We start from the raw sequence: 22,753 nt of genomic DNA, 5'->3' as shown, positions 1-22,753 counted from the left end.
GTTCCATCTTTCACCGAATTAATTATTTGTACCATTGATCTCAAACATTCATTATTTACTTCTGTCATATGTTCTTTAGGAATAGGAGCCACCCAGTAACACATGCCACTTTTGGTCACCAAGTTACACTACTTGTCAGTAATTAATGCTGAGGGAATTCAAATAATGAATTCCATTTCAGAAAAACAACACAGCGCCAGCATTAAGTACTACATTCAGATTTGTCTGCACCATCTTACTTTGCTAAGTGTTTGCATCTTTCCTCCCACCAGCTTCATGAATCGGTTGTACTGCTCATCCTGGTTGGACAGGTCTCGAATCCTGCGAATTTCTTCCTCACGCTTGCGTCGCTCTTCTTCTTCTTGCCGTCGCTTCTCCTCCTGCTCCTGTTGTTGCTGTAGCTTCCAAGTCCGCAACTGCTGCTTCCTGAACGCCTGTTTGGCTGCTGAGCCTGCGTGAGGTGAGAGAAAACTTACATTTCAGACCAAATTGTGGTCAGGTGTAGCTTTGTGTGCTGGGGCACCAATGTACATACATTTGAGAATATTTTTGATGCGGTTGGGAAGGAAAAAAATAAATCAAGTTTTTCGGAGGGCAGCAGCATCCACATTTCCCACAAGACACTTTTTTAAGTGACAATGCAATAAAATATGAAACTTGCTTAAATCTTAGTTTTAAAAGATAAACTAACTTCATCAAGTGAGTTATAGGGAACTGACATTTCTCACGTGTGTTCATCATCTTGGCCAAATAGGGTTTGGCTGGAGTTCGACCCCTCTCCGGTGGAGGTTTTTTCCCAGGCTTAAACCGTTCCCTTTCCAAAGTATTTGGCCTCTCCCTGTCTCGCTCTGGAGGCCTTGCTCCAGATTTGGGCCCAAGCTTGGGCCTGTCTCGCTCCCTCTCCTGAGGTTTGGACCTGTTTCTGTTCCACTCAGTAGCAGCAGCAGCAGCTGCAGCAGAGGAGGCAGACCTGGTGGTGACCCTCTGTCGAGCAGGAGAAGTGGCACTGGGGCCCGAGCCAGCACTTTTCTCCTGAGGGCCCTTGCTGATACGTTCCTTACCCTTCTTCATCACCTGCTGCTCCTTCTGCTGCCACTTCTTACTAGCCGACTGCAGAGCCAAGAGGCGCAGCTGCAGCTCTGACAGTTCCTCTTCCTCGACCTTTGCCCCTGTCTGAATGCAACAGAAGTTTAGAGTTATTAACTTAAACCAAACAATTATAGCAGGAGGTGGTAAAATCACATGTCAGAATTTCACTACATCCACTTGGGAAATGATTCACAATGTTAATACCAGCATTTTGGCATCAAAATTAATCTTATATCTTGAAAATAACCCCCACCCCTTGAATGTAACAAAGTATGGTCTATTTTCAATTATCTGGCTATTCCGCTATGTGTGAAGTTTGTCCATGCTCTTCAAAAATTTTATGAACACAATTCTTTCACAAAGGTTTTATTTCAGTCACACTGTGTGAATAACAGAACTTAGGAGGAGGCCATGCTCTTCAAAAACTTTAAAAACTTAAACCATTGTCAAAGGTTTTATCAAATTCTTTAGCATGAGATCTTGTTTTTGGCTTGGCCATGACACTTGATTTACTACAACTTGCCATGCTGTGACTTGAAATTACATGTGTAATTGCATGATCACTGTAATAATATCAGTACTTATGTAGCTTTTGTGACTTCTCTAAAACAAGTACTACCAAGTAGTAAGTCCCTTCGGCTGATCCCTTGTTTGCACTCGGGGTCGCCACAGCAAATCCAAGGTGGATCTGCATGTTGAATTGGCACAGGTTTTACGCCGGATGCCCTTACTGACGCAACTCCACATTACATGGAGAAATGTGGCAGGAGTGGGATTTGAACCTGGAACCTTCTGCACTGAAACCAAGCGCATTAACCACTTGGCCACCACCCCTGCTCAAAACAAGTCCTAACAAGTCAGGAGCATTATATATCATAAACTTGAATGTTGTGTTCAATGCAGGGTTCATCAAAATTAATCATGAAATCAAAACAATTACATTCTAATATTTCAAAAGATGTTAAAATTACAGTATATATTGCAGTTTTCTTTTTTGCATGGGGTGGGGGGAATTTGTCATGGGAGACACCCACTTCCTATATGAAATATCTCCCAAATTACACAATGCACAATCTCTGAAGTGGATGTAAGCATATATAATAGGGGAAGAGAGAAAGAAAAATCGATTCACGCCCGCATTACGATTCTTATTTATTCCGATTCTGAATCAATCCAAAATGTCCAAGAATCGATTTTTAAAAAGCATTTTTTAAAACATTTTCTTACTTACTCACTGCATGTACTGTTTGTCAGACAATGGCTTCCATACTACAGCGTCCCCTCGAGGGGAGGGTCCGGCATGCTTCAAACATTCATGAGCTGTAGCTTAGCATGGCGGACAAAGAGCTAATTCAGCCAGCACCGTCTTTGCTGAAGGCAAATGTTTGGGCGCATTTTGGATTTTATTATTTTCTGCGTAAGAAGGAGCTTGACATGACTTATGCAGTGTGCAAAATCTGCAAAATGAAAGTCAAGTACTTCGGAAACACTTCAACTCCACAAGCCTACATGCTACGCTGTGACCCGGAGCTAAAAGGAGCGGCGCAGCGGTAATTGCCGACGACTGACCAACGCTTCGCTAAACTGCCAGCCAACTCTGAACAAGCAAAGCAGGTAAGTAAATTTACATCTAGAATCACTTGATTAACCTTGTAAAGCTGCATTTTCTTAAACATAAACATTTTTAAGTAATATAACTATTTCTCAGAGCTCTTTGAATCGAAAATCGATTCTGAATCAAATCGTCACCCCAAGAATCGGAATCAAATTGAATCGTGAGTTGTTGTACGAGTCACATCCCTAATATATAAGCATAATATATATTTCCTACCATTACCACGTCCTGCTAACAATTAATTAAAAAAAACAGTCATGTGTATCTGATAAAAGCAACAACAGCTAAACTACAGAGTACTGCAGAAACAAACTGATTACCATTCTAATCTATATGAAGCCTGTTTTTACTTTGTATTTTATACCTGTGTAAATGTCACCAAGTTTTTTTTTTTTTTAAAGCTAAACCAGGGCTGACCAATTGGGGACTGAGGGCCATGTGTGGCCAGTCATAAAGCCCAGTACACCATTTAAGGGAAAGAGTTAGTTTTAGATATGTTACAATGGAAGTCTTAAGAATTACTGCAGTTCCATATCTGACCACAATTTTACATGTAAAGCTTGTATGGAGTTTCTGTCATGGTCAATGCGCTTTAATTTAATTTTTTGTATGACTGCTCCTAAATATAATTTGGTCAAGATATGGACTGACATGAAGCTCTAACACAATGTTGGAGGTGCTCTTACGAACGCTGTTCATAAGTTTTAATATTTAGTTTTAATATTCTGCAACAGACATGCTATGTTTTGCCTGCTAATGTCATTACTCCAGCTGCAACCCGACCTTCAGTAGGGAAGGTTACTGCCACTGTCGCACCTTGTCAGCAGAAACAGAGTCCTCGCTGTGACCAGATGACTCGCTGGAGGCTGTAATTAACTTTTTGGCTTTCCCCTTCCCTCTTTTCTCTGTTCCTTCACTGCAGCACACACATGGCTCTACCACTGAACTGTTGCCAACCTCTGTGTTGGTTTTTTGTTCCATCTCCTGTCCCTCCTGTGTCGTTTTTGTCTCACCTAGCAGGACAAAACACAGCAAATGAAACCATAAAATGATGCAAGACCAACAGAGCACTCCTTAACAACAGTTAAAAAAAAAAAAAAAAAAAAGCCTCAACCAAAACACAGCTTTCAGCTTGTATGGACAACTGGAATGTAGTACCGCAACAATTAATTAATGATTATTCGACTATTTTGATAACTGATTCAACGTTTCAAGTTTGTTTGTTTTTCAGTTTGTGTTGAAATATCCAAATTCTGTGATTTCAGTTTCTTAAATGTAAATACTCTCTGGATTATTTTAGTAATTTTTTTGTTGTTGTTTTTTACTCATTTCTAGCAGTAAACTGAATATCTCTGGGTTAACCACTCCCCAAATTATTCACAACTTTGGGTCTTACAATAGCTCAAATCACACATTGGGAAGGGCACGCAGCTTGCAGCAATGTCACGAACTGAAAAATGTCCCACTGGTTTTGCAGCTTTTGCACCATGGGTGTACCCTACCTCACCAAGGTTTCCTCTATGTGAGCTGCAAAGTTATTACAGACAAAATTATTACAGCATTATTACAGTCAGTCAGGCACACACTATACAACCCCTGGCAAAAATTATGGAATCACCAGCCTCGGAGGATGTTCATTCAGTTGTTTAATTTTGTAGAAAAAAAAAAAGCAGATCACAGACATGACACAAAAGTAAAGTCATTTCAAATGGCAACTTTCTGGCTTTAAGAAACACTATAAGAAATCAGGAAAAAAAAAATTGTGGCAGTCAGTAACGGTTACTTTTTTAGACCAAGCAGAGGGAAAAAAAATATGGAATCACTCAATTCTGAGGAAAAAATTATGGAATCATGAAAAACAAAAGAACGCTCCAACACATCACTAGTATTTTGTTGCACCACCTCAGGCTTTTATAACAGCTTGCAGTCTCTGAGGCATGGACTTCATCAATCTGGCTCCAACTTTCTCTGATTGCTGTTGCCAGAGCAGCTTTGCAGGTTGAAGCCTTGTCATGGAGCATTTTCTTCAACTTCCACCAAGATTTTCAATTGGATTAAGATCCAGACTATTTGCAGGCCATGACATTGACCCTATGTGTCTTTTTGCAAGGAATGTTTTCACAGTTTTTGCTCTATGGCAAGATGCATTATCATCTTGAAAAATGATTTCATCATCCCCAAACATCCTTTCAATTGATGGGATAAGAAAAGTGTCCAAAATATCAACGTAAACTTGTGCATTTATTGATGATGTAATGACAGCCATCTCCTAGTGCCTTTACCTGACATGCAGCCCCATATCATCAATGACGGTGGAAATTTACATGTTCTCTTCAGGCAGTCATCTTTAGAAATCTCATTGGAACGGCACCAAACAAAAGTTCCAGCATCATCACCTTGCCCAATGCAGATTCGAGATTCATCACTGAATATGACTTTCATCCAGTCATCCACAGTCCACGATTGCTTTTCCTTAGCCCATTGTAACCTTGTTTTTTTCTGTTTAGGTGTTAATGATGGCTTTCGTTTAGCTTTTCTGTATGTAAATCCCATTTCCTTTAGGCGGTTTCTTACAGTTCAGTCACAGACGTTGACTCCAGTTTCCTCCCATTCGTTCATTTGTTTTGTTGTGCATTTTCGATTTTTGAGACATATTGCTTTAAGTTTTCTGTCTTGACACTTTGATGTCTTCCTTGGTCTACCAGTATGTTTGCCTTTAACAACCTTCCCATGTTGTCTGTACTTGGTCCAGAGTTTAGACACAGCTGACTGAACAACCAACATCTTTTGCAACATTGCGTGATGATTTACCCTCTTAAGAGTTTGATAATCCTCTCCTTTGTTTCAACTGACATCTCTCGTGGTGGAGCCATGATTCATGTCAGTCCACTTGGTGCAACAGCTCTCCAAGGTGTGTTCACTCCTTTTTAGATGCAGACTAACGAGCAGATCTGATTTGATGCAGGTGTTAGTTTTGGGGATGAAAATTTACAGGGTGATTCCATAATTTATTCCTCAGAATTGAGTGAGTCCATATTTTTTTCCCTCTGCTTGGTCTAAAAAAGTAAGCGTTACTGACTGCCACAATTTTTTTTCTTGATTTCTTATAGTGTTTCTTAAAGCCAGAAAGTTGCCATTTGAAATGACTTTAGTTTTGTGTCATGTCTGTGATCTGCTTTTTTTCTACAAAATTAAACAACTGAATAAACATCCTGCGAAGCCGGTGATTCCATAATTTTTGCCAGGAGTTGTAGCTGGCCTCTGACCTCTGTAATACGTGGAAAACCCCCGCCAGGCCAGAAATGTGTTAATAATGCTTGGGGGAAAAAAACAAACAAAAAAAAAAAACTGGCAAATATCCATTAATTTGGATGTCATATCTTACTGGCAGCCACCTGACAAGAGCACAACTATTAAAAATTTGGAAACTGAGATTCTTAACATGCTCTGCATGGCAGACTGTGGCACAGCAGCTTGCCTACTGAGTAGTACATGAATGATTGTTACCAACTGCCACCTCACGGGCCATAATACGCCCAGCCTCCGTTTGTGTGCACATGCTTTACTGAGGCATATGGACTTTGAAGAAAAAAAAATGACTGGGGAGGGGGGATTCTGGCAATAAATGAGAGCGTTCACAATGCTGAGCATAAAAAAATGTAGCAGTGAATATATATATATATATATATATATATATATATATATCCATCCCAGCATATATGTGTTCCTCAATCTTGGGTCCTCTGCCAGAGACCTGGGAGTTTTAAGGTTCGACGCAGTATCTTAGCTGTTCCTAGGACTGCACTCTTCTGGACAGAGTCCTCTGATGTGCCTGGAATCTGGAACCTTCTTTCTGATGTTGCTGTCAACTGCCACGTCGATCACAACTGCAGTTTTCTTTCCCTTCTCAACCACCACTATGCCTGGGTTGGTTGGCCAGCAGCTGCTTGTCTGTCTGGAATTTGAAGTCCCACAGGACCTTAACCCTGTTGTTCTCAACCACCTTTGATGCCATCTCCCATCAGGACTTTAGAGATGAGTATTGATAAGATTTTATTGATATTGATGCCATCATCGAGTCTACTTATCGATCCAATTCCTAATCGATACCGCCTGTGAATTTTCTGTGTAGTAAAAATAGGCTTTTCAGGTTTTCTCTGTCAACAACATTTTATTGAGTCTTAAAGTAAATAAATATGAAATTGGTCACTGGATCCTTGTTTTCTGGACATAAATAGAAATAAACAAAATCTGTAGTTTTTATCAGAAGTACTTACTTTCAGATAATAATGACAAATGTAAACCGACAGCCTCTGAACTGAGGTCAGCCGGCTGCGCTGCTCATCAGGATGTAATTCATAAAACACGGACGATGTCTCATTTTGTGAGAAAAAAAAAATGTTTTGGTTTGTTGTTTGTATTACAACATTTGGAAAGAGGTGTCATTTGATTTAAAACAGCGATTCGCTTTGAAATTATTAATTCCGACTGGACTGTAACTTGACTCAGAAGAGAGCATAGGTGTGGGGTGATTATTCGAAGAATGACCCACGTTTTGATCTATCACGTATCCACTATGAAGGTGCCACTATGTGCCTCTCTGTACCCCGCATGTGCCGCGTAGCAGCCTCTAGTGAGCCACGACCGACCTGTCATTACAGCCTCGAATGGCTCGCATCAGCCACACTAAGCCACGTAGTCCCATGATAGCGCCATGATAATGCCATGTTGGCGCACATTTAGGCATGAATTTGGTCCAAACCTCCAGCCCTCCCACACCTAGTCCCTTCAAAGTGTGGGTTTTCAATTCACAGTAGCATTTAAAGATGTCTTTTTTTTTTTTTTTTTTTTTAAACGCAGTCCAAAAATAGACACTCCAGCACAGTTCCGCAGTTGTGCGCTGTGCGCCAGGCTGCTGTCCACCTGTAATGCACCAGACCAGCTAGACCCGAAACACGGGTTCCTGGAGAGCCGCCTCTGTGCTCCTCACTGGCTCTGCGGCTCTCTGGCTTTTCTTCTGCAGCTTTAAACACACAAAACTTTATGTTTGTCCATTTATTTCTGCAAAATCGCTCTTTTGCGTGCACGCTGCTGTTGTCCTTTCATGGACAGCCGCCTCTGTGCTCTAAGTGGCTTCCTTTCCATCCGCAGCTTGCTGGTTTTATTTTTTCCCTGGCTTTAAACAGTCATTTTTACAACATGATTCCACTTTTGACTGTGTGTTCGTCCGTTTATTTCTGCAAAAGTGCTCTTTTGTGCACGGTGCCGTTCTGCATATAGAATGAGGTGGCTGTTTTATTATATACACCTGTGGATAATTTTTAGTATATATTTCTTTATTTCTTCTGCAGCTTACAAGTTATCATGATACAACATTTAACTTTGTGTTATGTCTTCAAAATCGGTCTTTTGCGCGCTCTCCACCTGTGTTGCCACACAGCTCCTGCTCTTAGCTGCTCCACTGGAGTTATTATCTTCCATGGCTTTAAACTTTACACATCCACTTTCACGCAGTCACCCAAATTTTAACTTTGTGTTCGTCCAATATTGACTGAATTATCACTCTTTTGTGAGCTGGCGTTCTGCCTAAATGCTCGTTTGAAGCGTGATGATGAGTCACTGCCTCAGTGCACACACAGCGGAGCTTCTGTGATCCATTAATTCCAGAAGTGATTAGGGGTGTTTTCAGCATCCAAGGTTTGACAGAAAATGATTAATCCGCTACAAAATAATTATTTTATATAGAGTCCAGTGCACAGAGCAGGTGGAATTGTGTGCGCAAGAGAGCCACTCCAAAAATAGCCTCTCAGGTCTTGCCTCAGTGCGCACACACAGCGGAGGTCATGTGATCCATTAAGATATTAAATCAACATACTTTTACATACAACAGACACCAACATACAGACATACTTTTATAGCTAGGAACTGTTTTATCAAGCTATAAAAAAAACACATTAAAAATAATTACCTTAAGCTGTTCAAAATACATTCCACATGGAGCAGGAAAGAGGAAAGAAAGTGTCCAGATGAAACAGTCCTCTGATTCTAGAAGTGATTAGAAGTGTTTTCAACATCCAAGGTTTGGCAGAAAATGATTAATCCACTACTAAATAATTATTTTATATAGAGTCCAGCACACAGAGCAGGTGGAATTGTGTGCGCAAGAGGAGAGCTGTTCCAAAAATAGCCTCTCAGGTCCTGCGAAGGTGCCAGGCGCACGGATAATGGACTTTTTGCAGACTCGTAAGCACCACGCAAATGCCTCTAAGCCGTCGCAGTAACTCGAACACAAACTGCGCCACGCTGTTGTTGCTAAATTTTGAACATCTTGAAATTAGCGCCACGCTCAGAGAGGAGCCTCGTTAACTGAAGATAATGCCTCTAAGAGCCACTATACTGCCACGATAGCTCACGAAACACACACACAAAAAAAAAAAAACCAGGGTGCGTGGCTCCTTCTTCATCCTTCATTATTCGGTGGGACCGCGGCTTTACACGTCACAAAAGAATAAGAAGGGTTTGTTTGTTTCGTTGTTCTCTACAGTCATGTTTTGAGAAAGAGCACGTTTCCTGTCAAAATTATGCCATAAAATACTTTTTATATATATATATATATATATATATATATATATATATATATATATATTTTTTTTTTTTTTTTTTTTTTTTTTTTAAGTTAGCGGTTTTATATGATGAAATAAATGGAACATGGAAACAAATTTTTGATGAAAATCTGTATACAAACGCTGGTTTTGCAACCCTGAATTTCACTTCAGTATGTACACAGTATAAATACCTGCACCACCTTTCAAAATTTCAGTGATTAACATTTTAACTGCATGAATAGAATTATTGGACATGCGCCTGAACACTGGATTTTCAGTCGCTGACCGGTGTCAGAAGCTCAGCACTCCCCCTTACTGGTACACGTGCTGTGGGGCTTTGAGGCTCGCTGTGCCCCTTCCACGCTCTGACCCGGGCAGATTAGTCCATTTAATATTAATTTAATGACATGTTTCTTCGTCTTGTAGTCTTCTTCCAAGGTTTTGTTGATGAAATACGAACATAACGTGCAGAGAGCTTTACCTGGGAGTTCAACTTTGCAGACGAATTCACACATTCTTGCCTTTGTCCCGTAAACGTCCACCTCCTGCTCCAAACATGTCCACTTAAAACTATTTTTTAATACCACTATCGGTGTCTTTAATGCGGTCTTTGTCCTCTCTCTTGGTTGGCCATGGTACAGACGCAGCTCGACAGCACAAACTTGCAAAAAAAAAAATCAAAGTGTCCACATCCAGGTACTTTCAGTGACTTAAAGATTTTGATTGGCTGAAAGTTTGCTGTTGTAGAAATGTAACCAATGACATCTCACGTTTTAGCAATGCAGCTCTGTGCATATGAGGAAAGGTTTAATAAGTACGGTGCACCCATCCCCACCCCAATTTTTCTCAACGGATTTACAATGATCTCAGAAATGGCCCAGAAATCCAGAAAAAGTCAGAAATCCACAGATCTGCAGAGAATTCTCATCTCTGTTTTTGGTTAAACTTTCTGAAGAAAAGGGGAAATTAATTTCATTAATGCTTCCAAAGATCCTGGGTCAAACATTCCAGTTACTGGCTGTTTTCCTCTGTTCAACTTAAACAAAGCAGGCTGGGGAAAGAAGGACCCCACCTTCCTGCACACATCATGAAACTGAAGGGGCAGCCTTGTCAGATAAAATCAAATGTCTGTGACTTGTGGGAACAAATACGTACGTCTATAATCCTACTCTGCAGCCTCATATCATGGTTTCTGTGCACTGAACCGCCGTGTATGTACCGTCCGATTCAATATAAATACGTGTATTGTGGCACCACTACTTCTAAAAAGAAACTAAAACCCGAGAATAATTACACAGACTCAACAAGGTTGCAAGCTTTGCCACGGAAGCAAATATGCCTCGGGCACTGATAAATAAACAATTGTATTCATACATATATAATATTAAGGCTAAATACAACATTTTGTTTCCAAATTAATGCTAGAGCATTGCTTTCACAATATCTGACAACTGTAATGCAATTGTAAATCAAATTGTCCCATTATACTGTATTTCCACAAAATGGGGACCATGTCTCCTTGGCTTCTTTTCCCTTCCAGATCACTGTTAAACTGATGATTTATTAAAGCTCCTCCAGCTGCTCCCTTATTTGCACTCTGTGTCACATACATGTGACAAATAAACTTGAAACTTAGAAACTGTGTCATTGGATTGAGCAAGTACGTAGCGCTGTACACATGTTCAGCAGAGAGCACTGTGCTTTGTAGATGCACAGGCCTGAACCAAACCAATATCCGGTCAGATATTGACAAAGTCACTTTTTGGATAGCAGTGGGACAGGGTAGAGCCATAGATCCAAGCAGTCAATGAACCTTACTGTGGTCAAGATTTAAATCTGGAATATTGGAATTATCAAATCTGTTCTTTACAAGTTAAAATGTAAATGGAAAAATGATTCATACAGGAGTTTGTTTTCCTACAGGTCCACATTTCAACAAATAGGCGAGTATGTTTATCGATCAGGAGAGCAGGAGGCATGAACGCAGGAGGGCAGGGCATGGGAGGCTGATGGAGATTTTCTGAGTTATCATTTATTTAATTAATCATTGCCTGCTTACATGATATTCAATGTAATAATGTAGTAGTAGTCTGAGTTAAGTTTCTGTTTCTTGTGAAATGAACTGTTTCAACTATCTGTTATCTGTGTGATATGGGAGTGAAACCAGCCACAAGACTGAAAGAATATGTGTCTTAGCTGACTTGTTAAAGGATTCTACATTTATTACTGTCTGAATTATATTCTTTTATACTTCATTTACTCATTTAATCATAATAATTATGTACCCATTCATATATGCTGCACTTAAGCTAAATGATTGCTCAGCCACAGTGATGAACTCAGGACTCTGTTCACATCGAAACTTAACAGCTTACTCCCTTCTTTTGGTGAAAGAAACAAGCATGTTTCACAGGAAACCGTAACTCACAAGCAACCGTTCACCCCTCCCTTCCCCAAACACAATGTACCCTGATGCTATGTTGTATTGTTTATGATTTTTTTTTCTTTTCTAATAAAAGAGCAGAGCGCCGGAGGGGCGGTGGAGAGGAGCAGGAAAAGCAAGGTTGGTCTTAGGTTTGTACGCTCTCTCCGAAGCTTCTCCCCTTTGTGCAAAGCTCACAAAAGAGATCTCTGTCTAATGTTGTCTCTTTTTATGTGATTGTGCTTTGAGAAACTGTGTTTTGCAGGATACGATCTCAGGCAGTTTAAGTACCAGGTCCAGTTAGGGCAACGGACCTGACAGAGGCGGAGGGCAGGTTGCAGCGCCCTCAGAAATCAGGTTAGCCAGAACACAGTGAATCATTACGAAACACAAACAGCCCCATGGCATTGCTTTGGTTAAAAAAATTTGGAAATACATCATTTCAACAGGTTTGCTGGAACTGCATTTTTCACAGAAATACTTTTAATGAATTTTCAAAAGGCAAAATATGATTCCATCATGGGTTTTATCCAGACTGGATGTTTGAAAATGTAAAGTGAAAAATACCTGAAACACCTCTAATTGTTCCACCCCCCACACATTCCACTTTTAGACATCCACTTCCATAGAGGATACACACTGACATCATGAAACCACACCCTGAGACAGGTATACCTCATGTTGAGTGGAAAAAAGTGTTAACCTGCCTGTTATGATGTGTGTTGGTGCCTTTCTTGGCCAGGTCACCCTTGTAAAATAGGATACAATCTCAATGGGCTTTTTATCTGGCTAAATCTGGCTGAATCCATTTAAATAAAGGTTATTATTATTATTATTGCCTATGTTTTAGGGGCTGCTGGCAAGCAAATCCATCTCTAATATCCAGTAAATGAACATCTATAACTATCTTGCCAGGTATGCACATACTTTGTTGCGGGGTCCGTGAACAAGATCATCTCATCATAGCAAAGTTGAGCTGCTTTGTGTACCATTTTGTTTTAATTTTTTTGTTTGTTTTTAAATAGCAGCAAGGAATATCAATCTATTGGCGCATCCACAGTGCACTGGTTACTTTAAGTTGCTTCTCCCACTCCTCCTCCTCGTTAGCGAGACATGCACTTAAAAGTACATCAATTACTTTTCATACAAAAGTAACTTGCTTTAATGATTGTCATTGTTTTACCACAAATGCGAGAGTTTGTGCGTTTAGTTATGTTAATTCACAAAACAGTGGTTTGGCTTTAACGATCATTAAACAGCCTCAGCACAAATAGGTTTAAAACGGTCTAAAGCTGATTCATGATGTCACATGTGGACTGTCCCATCATCCATATTGTGAGATCCAACAACACCGATGGTTCGGCTTTAATGATCTTTAATACAACCAGAGCTACCACAGACTTAAAACAATCTGAAACGGTTTGACTCATTATGCTTTGATTCTAAAATGGTTTGGTTCAAGTTGTCACATGTGGACTGTCTCGTCGTCCACATTGTGACATGTGACAACGCCGCTGGTACAGCTTTAACGGTAGTTAATAAAACTACCTCACAGAGCTCCGTCAATCTAAAACAGTTTGATTCTTGATGTTTTTCTATTTCTGGTTCATGTTGTCACAGTGTGGGCTGTCCCATCGTCCACACTGTGAGAACCGACAACAGAGATTATGGATGAGCAAACGCGGTTAGCTGTCGCTTTGTTTACCATCCAGCATGGCAGTACACTGCTGCCTTCCGGGTTTGACCATGTCATGTGCATACTCTCTATTAAATACTAATGTGATGAATACAGTCATATCAGCTACGCTATTGTGGCCTGTATTCAGGAGTAAAAACACCCAACAAAGTTTATGTAGTTCCAACTCACCATCCTTACTGTCGCCATCACCACTCTTATCTTGCTCAACACAGGTGATCGTCATTTCATCCAAATCACTGGGCGTGAGGAGTTTCTGACGAAGCGGTTTGATGTTGAAAGCCAGGAAAACTTTCTTCTGGGCCATGTCCAGTTCAGGTATTTCCTCTGCGGCTACTGGTATCTGGTCAGCTACTGTTTCGGTTACTGTACTGCTTTCAGAAATACTGGCGGCATTCTCACATGGCTCATCAGTCACAGAGGAACCTTTCGGCTCCAGAACCATGCTTTCTTCTTTGCGGATGCATTCCAGCTCGAGCTGAATCTGCTTATACTTTGACAGCAAGTCCTCGAAGGTCTCGTCAACACTGCTTTCTGATTTGGCAGCAACGTAAAGCGGTTTTCTTGCTTGATTTCTTCCTAATTGCTTTGCTGAGGTAAAATGTTAAGAAAAACTGAAGGGCCGAGGCTCTGAACATATAAAATTATTTTTTTTTCACAAGCAAACAGAACATCCGTAAATTAAACATCAACACAAAGTGCACTCCTGGTCACTCAAGACCCATTTAATGACCGTAGGGAATATGTGATCACAGACACATAGTTGTAAATAATTGCACAACCCACATAATGACCCAAATAACTCAAGTTTGAGGCACTTAACTGTCTTAGGGCTTTGTTCAAACTGCAAGTTCAAGCAGGACTGACTGCATACCTGATCTCACTGATTAACTGTTCATATTATACATAATGAGCAAATGACAAGATCAGATTTGTGTCCCTGCAGCAAGCTATTTAACCCTTATCCACATCAGTTGCTACAGTAATGCAGTCACACAGGGAAATGGTCACATGACTGCTGTCAGCATCACGCTGCAGCTCACATGCTGCAACTTGCTGCACAGTGTTCTGAGATATGTGGATTATAATCTCAGTTGATGCTGAGTTGATTTTTTTTTTTTATATTTATGAGTGTCGGCTGCACATAAACGCGCAAATTTAAAATGTGACTGTGCTGCCCTAACTCGCATTGGAAACATGGTCACAGCTAGAAGACAGTGGAATCATGTGGAATAAAAGTGATGTGGAAAGACTCAACTCTAAGGCTGTTAGACAAGTTGTACAAGAAAAAGGAATAGGCAGTAAATATCTGTATGTATTAATGTAATAATTGTATTTATACAAATTTCTAGCACTTCTGACTGGTTAGGTGATTATAATGGTTGAAACACTTTTTTTTAAATATGTTTTCTATCTGTATGTAGGGCCAAAATGACAATCCTTAAACACTTTCCGTAGTTCCAAAATATTTGTAATTATCTATCATTTTAACTACACTGCAGTCGCTTAATACTTGAAGGCAAAAAAAAATTTAACATGATTGGGACTCTAACTTGGGGCTGCTAGCACAGATGGCTGACATTCTACCTCTCACAACACAGCATCTCACAGTCTGGAACAGACATCACCACACGTACTAATGGAGAAACCCTAAAGCCAACCTAAAACCTAACCATATATCTTTAGTCACATATATAACATATGGCACAAGTACAGACCTAACATGGTATGTACATATGAAGAGTTCAGATGCAAAACCCAGTAAGTGCTTTTTTTTTCCAAATGGAGATTTAAAGGAAACCCTATGCAGAAATGCACAGACTTTCATCTATAACATGAAAACAGTTTGTTCAAATTCTTTCATATTTTGCACACTGATGGTCTCCTTGACAGCCAAGTGTTGGCGTCAACTAAAAATTTATGGTTTTGGAGATACTCGGTTTTGCATATGAACTCTTCATATAGAATTTGGCATCAATACAGTGATGTCTGGATGACCACTTTGAAAGGAATAAGATATTCTATCGATAGATGACTTCAGAGTCCCAAAAACCTTTGCACTTATTGAGTGGTTCCATCACATGCTAAAATGAGGTTGTAAGGGAATCTATTGTTTCCTCACAGTTAAGGACCTACTGAATGGGAATATTAATGGTATGTAACCTGGGGGGGGGGGGATATACATATACATATATACACACACACACACACACACACACACACACACACACACACACACACTAACTTAAATTTTTCTGTGACTGCACTTAATGCTGGTTTATGGTTCCTTTACGATGAACGGCGATGACATTTTTGTTATTTACAAACAACGAGTCAAACCGGTGTCACAGATTACCCCTTACCATATTTGTATATTCGCTATCTGGACATGTGCGAAAAACAGGAAGTTTGTCGTTTCCTGTGTAGAGCGAAATCAGGTTTAATGTGAATAAATTCTGATCTTATCTCTTAATGATATTACTTCCCTGGACTCATTCAGCAATACTGTGTCTGGACAAGGTTTAAATCATATGAACAAGTTATTTTTGAAACAAGCTCTCCTTTCCACACACAAAGGGCAAAATCAGTACAGAACAAACTTCCAGTTTTTGCACACGTGCAGGCAGCAAATATACAAATCTGGTACTGGTACGTGAGACCGGAACCACCCCTAGTGGGCAGGAGATGATGGATCCCTGAAAGGCCAGTCTCTAAAAACAATAATCCCAGTTCAACATTTAAGGACTGTGTAGCCTTGGCTGAGGTGTGCACAGAGTGCTTCTCTAATTCTCAAAGGAAAAAATAAATAAATTAACTGGCAATCAGTTAGGTTAAAACACAGACCTTATCTGGGCACGTGTTTACAGCCCGGTGCATTGTCATTAAACTGAAATGTAACAGTAATTAAGTGCTGCGGTAAGGATACGTTTTCTCGGTGGAGAGTCCATGATGTGGCTCTCTCCGGGCCCGTAACGACCGGGAAGAGCTCTGGCGTTTCCATCGCCCCAGTTTCCTCGGTTCCATCCCCCGCGTCCGACATTGGGCATGGCTCGGTGGCGAAACCTGCCCAGGGCGCCGTGACTTCGCTCCCAGAAGCTGGACCTCGGGCTGTTCTCGCAGAGAGGACCGAGCCCCGGCAGCGGCGGAGGGACAGGAGGCGGAGCGGGAGGCCGCTCGGGCCCGCTAGGCCCGCACTGCGGCCGGTGGCCCGGGCCAAAAGGGTCGTGTCCGTGAGGGCCGACATTGTAAGGCAGCCGACGGCGAAAGTCGTGCGTCTGAACCGCCATGAGTGGCAGCATGTTGTGTGAATGTTGGTGAGGCTTCCGTGCCCGCGGAGGAGGGCCGCCGCCGCCGGGCCTCCGACCACTTCCCACCGCCACCGAAGCTCTCTCCTCCGGCTCATCGTCGCAGATTTCTCCGTCTTCGAGCTCCCCTTCTTCTTTCGGAGAGAGAGTGAGTGTTTTTGAATCCATAGCTGAGTGAACCCTTAGCGGTCCGCTGGAGAATTTAAATTTATGCTACTGTACCCGAGTAAAGTCATAATGTGGTTCTGCCGATTACAAAAGTGATACACTTTCCTGTCGCGTTTGGGCAAAGTGCTAACGCGATAACAAACGAGACCGGAACAAACACACCATATAAGGATAAAATCGATACAAGTCATTTTTTTTTCTCACATTCTTCAAAAAATAAAATAAAATACGAGCTGTAAGTGTAAAGTTAATATACTGCAAAATTCACTTAATAAAAAATTAATTTGCTATGTTTTTATTACAAACAAATCAACAGCAAAGCACAAAATTACCAAACTCACCCATTTTCCATTATATATATATATATATATATATATATATATATATATATATATATATATATATATATATATATATATATATATATATATATATATATATAATAGTAGCGTGTTGGCCAAGATTTGGGAGTGTTTATAAAATGGGTAGCTGACATTTTTTAAGGGTGAAAATTATGCAAAGTTTCAATAATGATTTTATCTGAAAGTGCAGGAAATTATTAATGGTGACATCAGTGCCCATTGTTCACTGTTTTTACCTAATATTTCAATTTCAATTCACAACAATGTTGCCTCAAGGTGCTTCACACAAGCAAGGTCTAACCTTAACAACCCCTAGAGCAAGCACACAGGCAACAGTGGTGAAGAAAAACTCCCTCTGATGATATTGAGGAAGAATCAAATCAAATCAAATCAATTTTATTTATATAGCACCAAATCACAACAAACAGTTGCCCCAAGGCGCTTTATATTGTAAGGCAAAGCCATACAATAATTATGGAAAAACCCCAACGGTCAAAACGACCCCCTGTGAGCAAGCACTTGGCGACAGTGGGAAGGAAAAACTCCCTTTTAACAGGAAGAAACCTCCAGCAGAACCAGGCTCAGGGAGGGGCAGTCTTCTGCTGGGACTGGTTGGGGCTGAGGGAGAAAATCAGGAAAAAGACATGCTGTGGAGGGGAGCAGAGATCAATCACTAATGATTAAATGCAGAGTGGTGCATACAGAGCAAAAAGAGAAAGAAACACACAGTGCATCATGGGAACCCCCCAGCAGTCTACGTCTATAGCAGCATAACTAAGGGATGGTTCAGGGTCACCTGATCCAGCCCTAACTATAAGCTTTAGCAAAAAGGAAAGTTTTAAGCCTAATCTTAAAAGTAGAGAGGGTGTCTGTCTCCCTGATCTGAATTGGGAGCTGGTTCCAGAGGAGAGGAGCCTGAAAACTGAAGAGCGAAGTCTGAGAGCGAAGCGCTCTATTGGGGTGATATGGTACTGTGAGGTCCCTAAGATAAGATGGGACCTGATTATTCAAAACCTTATAAGTAAGAAGAAGAATTTTAAATTCAAATCTAGAATTAACAGGAAGCCAATGAAGAGAAGCCAATATGGGTGAAATATGCTCTCTCCTTCTAGTCCCTGTCAGTACTCTAGCTGCAGCATTTTGAATTAACTGAAGGCTTTTCAGGGAACTTTTAGGACAACCTGATAATAATGAATTACAATAGTCCAGCCTAGAGGAAATAAATGCATGAATTAGTTTTTCAGCATCACTCTGAGACAAGACCTTTCTAATTTTAGAGATATTGCGCAAATGCAAAAAAGCAGTCCTACATATTTGTTTAATATGCACATTGAATGACATATCCTGATCAAAAATGACTCCAAGATTTCTCACAGTATTACTAGAGGTCAGGGTAATGCCATCCAGAGTAAGGATCTGGTTAGACACCATGTTTCTAAGATTTGTGGGGCCAAGTACAATAACTTCAATTTTATCTGAGTTTAAAAGCAGGAAATTAGAGGTCATCCATGTCTTTATGTCTGTAAGACAATCCTGCAGTTTAGCTAATTGGTGTGTGTCCTCTGGCTTCATGGATAGATAAAGCTGGGTATCATCTGCGTAACAATGAAAATTTAAGCAATGCTGTCTAATAATACTGCCTAAGGGAAGCATGTATAAAGTGAATAAAATTGGTCCTAGCACAGAACCTTGTGGAACTCCATAATTAACCTTAGTCTGTGAAGAAGATTCCCCATTTACATGAACAAATTGTAATCTATTAGATAAATATGATTCAAACCACTGCAGCGCAGTGCCTTTAATACCTATAGCATGCTCTAATCTCTGTAATAAAATTTTATGGTCAACAGTATCAAAAGCAGCACTGAGGTCTAACAGAACAAGCACAGAGATGAGTCCACCGTCTGAGGCCATAAGAAGATCATTTGTAACCTTCACTAATGCTGTTTCTGTACTATGATGAATTCTAAACCCTGACTGAAACTCTTCAATAGACCATTCCTCTGCAGATGATCAGTTAGCTGTTTTACAACTACCCTTTCAAGAATGTTTGAGAGAAAAGGAAGGTTGGAGATTGGCCTATAATTAGCTAAGATAGCTGGGTCAAGTGATGGCTTTTTAAGTAATGGTTTAATTACTGCCACCTTAAAAGCCTGTGGTACATAGCCAACTAATAAAGATAGATTGATCATATTTAAGACCGAAGCATTAATTAATGGTAGGCCTTCCTTGAGCAGCCTGGTAGGAATGGGGTCTAATAGACATGTTGATGGTTTGGAGGAAGTAACTAATGAAAATAACTCATGAAAATAACTCAGACAGAACAATCGGAGAGAAAGAGTCTAACCAAATACCGGCATCACTGAAAGCAGCCAAAGAGAACGATATGTCTTTATAAGAAACCTCAAGCAGACCAGACTCAGATGGGTGACCCACTGCTTCGGCCATTCTAACATTTACAACATTTTTACAAAGCTTAAGAAACAGAAAACAGGAAATCAAACAACATGACATAATAAAAGAATATGTATTTGATGAGAAGTCCACACAGCCGTTTATGCCACAGGCAGGGGTCATCCAGCAGTCCTCATGCCCTCAGTTGGCCTGTTCCCGCAGCAATGTCCATTCCAAATGCAGACTGCAGTATGGAGTCTGTCTTTCCCGCACCCTGTCTTCAGTAGCCATCCCGCTATCCATACCTTGGACAAAGAGAAAAAGAGCAGAATTCAGTCTCTTGGAAAAACTACATATAAAGTATAATTAATCGGCAGTACAGCGACAGGAAAGCAGAGAAAATACTAAGGTGAGTGACAGCCGCTAACCCTAAGCTTTACTAACAGACCCAGAATTTAGATAGCGTTGAGGCTGAGATCTGTTCCATTAGAAATAAAATAAATTTAAAAGGTTCTGAAGCACAGATCCATATTATATACAGGCTCTGTATGCTTGTCATTTGATTGGTGGCTTGTATGTCACGTGACACAGATTATTCGTACCATTTGCCATTGTGTTTCATTGACCGTGCAATAATTCTTTTACCGTGCAATTTTGGTGCTATATGAAATGTGTTATTGCACACTCCGACCACCGTGCATGCTCACCCTACCGGGGGCGGTGTTTAGCTAAACATGGCAGAGTTTGTTTTGCTGGCGGACGACAATTTGAAGGAGCTAATTAATGCTGCTAATTCCTCTAACACAAATAATAAATAAATTCACCACACTGTAAGCCATCTGGAGGCATGAAGAGCTGTTAGGATGAAGTGAGGATGAAAAGCTGGACAAATTTCTAACACGATTTTTCGCTGGAGTGAAGAAAGCAGATGGCGGTCTCTACACAAAGTCAGTGGACAGTGGTATTATGGACTTCTGAAAACAATTTTGGACTCCGACTTAAAGTTTATGTTGGACTGTTAAGCACCAGTGACGAACACCAAAATGTAAGTCAAATGACAAGGATCTATTTTATTTTTATATAAAACAAATAATGAATGTTTTTCCATTCTTTCAATGGAACAAATATTTAATTCAGTGAAAGCTGGAACGTAGCACTCAATGAGGCTTCACCTCATTGAGTGCTACGTTCCATCTTTCACCTCATGAAATAGTCGTACCATTGAACTCATAAACATTCATTATTTGTATACAGTGCCAGAATGCTAGCCATACAAAAGTGGAGAATAAATGCATCTTAAGTCTGGACTTGAACATCTCTCCAGAATCAGAGTGTTTTATCTCCACAGGGAGATCATTCAACAAAACAGGTGCACGATAAGAGTCTGCGGGCTCTGTGGCCCGCAGACTTTTTATTCACCCTAGGGACACAAAATATCCTGTGCCTTGAGAACACAGAGCGCTGGTTGGTACGAGGTCTGTTCATAAAGTATTGTACCTTTTTATTTTTTTTTTAAACTATGTGGATTTGATTCATATGTTTTCACGTCAGACAAGCTTGAACCCTTGTGCGCATGCGTGAGTTTTTCCACGCCTGTCGGTGAAGTCATTCGCCTGTCAGCACGCCTTGTGGAAGGAGTGGTCCCACCCCGTCGTCGGATTTTCATTGGCATGTCAGAGGACAAGTTTGGACATGTCCAGCTCTCCACAATTTCACTGATACTTACTGGACTGGTAAGTATTGAAAACCGAGATAGGCATGTCCAAACTTGTCCTCTGACACGCCGAAACGGAGGTGTTCCTTTGTCTCGCTTCCAAAGTGAATCGGTTGTGACGCGCAAAGCCTCCGCGCAGCTTTCCATGACAAAATCTCTTGTTAAAAGTGAAATCTGATGGAAAATGGCTGATGTCCAGCTCTTGTGATAACCAGAGAAAGAGCACACGACGGTCTCGTGTCCACAGAGCCATCAGCTCAGAAATAGTCCGGTGGCTTGTGCCGTGTCGTCGCAGCTCGGAGCGCGGCGCGTTGAGCGTCCTTAAAGGGGTCCTTAAAGCTGTACTACCAGACCTTATTCTCTGTGAAGCCCGTAAAATTTTCACCGAAAGCCAGATAAATTTTTTTGAATAGTTTCCAGGTGCCAGTCTCTAACAGCTTCTGAAAAAAATTCTGATGGAAAAAAACCCCAAATCATTCCGCCATTTCCAGACAATGAAAATCCGACGGGACCATTCCTTCCACAAGGCGTGCTCACAGGCGAATGACGTCACCGACAGGCATGGAAAAACTCACGCATGCGCACAAGGGTTCAAGCTTGTCTGACGTGAAAACATATGAATCAAATCCATATAGTTAAAAAAAAATAAAAAGGTACGATACTTTATGGACAGACCTCGTACATAAGGTTTAATTAGGTCAGCTAAGTAGGGAGGTGCTAGTCCGTGAACAATTTTATAAGTTAATAGGGGGACCTTAAAATCTTATCGTACAGAGACAAGTGAGTGAAGAGATGCCAAAATGGTTCTCTTCACTGGCTAATATCCCTAAATTCTCCCAAAATTTTAGTTCTATCAACTTTCTGTTTTCATAGCATTCATCCTTGACTTAAAATCCATTAAGCATAACAAATGGAAGATGTCATCTCTCCCCAATTTCTCAGTGATCGAAGGTACACACACGAGCGCGCGCACACACACACACACACACACACACACGCATGCATGCATGCATACAGGCTTACACGTACACACTACGCAGAGGCCACTTGGCTTTTAATACTGTATATAGATATCTTACTCCAGTTAAAGGTCTCTGCTCAGGGTTCATGTTGGGCCTTCATGGTTACCACAGTGGCCACAGGACACTCAAGGTCCCCACCATATTTCAACCCAACAGACGATCCCCTACTTGTTCATCTGTATATACTAACAGTTACTATTTATAACAGAATAGAAATGATTGATCGGATCTATCTCATATTCCAGATCTTGTATGTGATGCTCGGTATACTGAAAAGGTTGTAATTCCTGCAAAGCAGGAAATTCAAGAGATTCAGCTGTCATAAAATAAAAAAGAAAAAAATCACAAACGAAGAAAACAG

The 22,753-nt window shown here is 40.7% G+C and overlaps 1 protein-coding gene across 1 annotated transcript in view; it reads right to left on the bottom strand.

Annotated features, from left to right (window-relative positions):
- The window catches only part of LOC117515275 (zinc finger C3H1 domain-containing protein-like), an 88,027-nt gene extending 71,000 nt beyond the window's left edge, over window positions 1-17,027 (bottom strand). The window contains 5 exon segments of the mRNA XM_034175760.1: window positions 240-451; window positions 729-1,173; window positions 3,521-3,717; window positions 13,599-14,018; window positions 16,354-17,027. Of these exon segments, the coding sequence (XP_034031651.1) occupies window positions 240-451; window positions 729-1,173; window positions 3,521-3,717; window positions 13,599-14,018; window positions 16,354-16,900 (1,821 nt within the window). The 5' untranslated portion in view covers window positions 16,901-17,027.
- Between the last annotated feature and the right edge of the window lie 5,726 nt (window positions 17,028-22,753).

The sequence above is a fragment of the Thalassophryne amazonica genome, chromosome 8, assembly GCF_902500255.1.
Source record: "Thalassophryne amazonica chromosome 8, fThaAma1.1, whole genome shotgun sequence".
In the NCBI taxonomy this organism is placed as follows: Eukaryota; Metazoa; Chordata; class Actinopteri; order Batrachoidiformes; family Batrachoididae; genus Thalassophryne; species Thalassophryne amazonica.
Note: the sequence above shows the minus strand (reverse complement) of the source record. Positions and strands in the feature narration are given on the sequence as shown.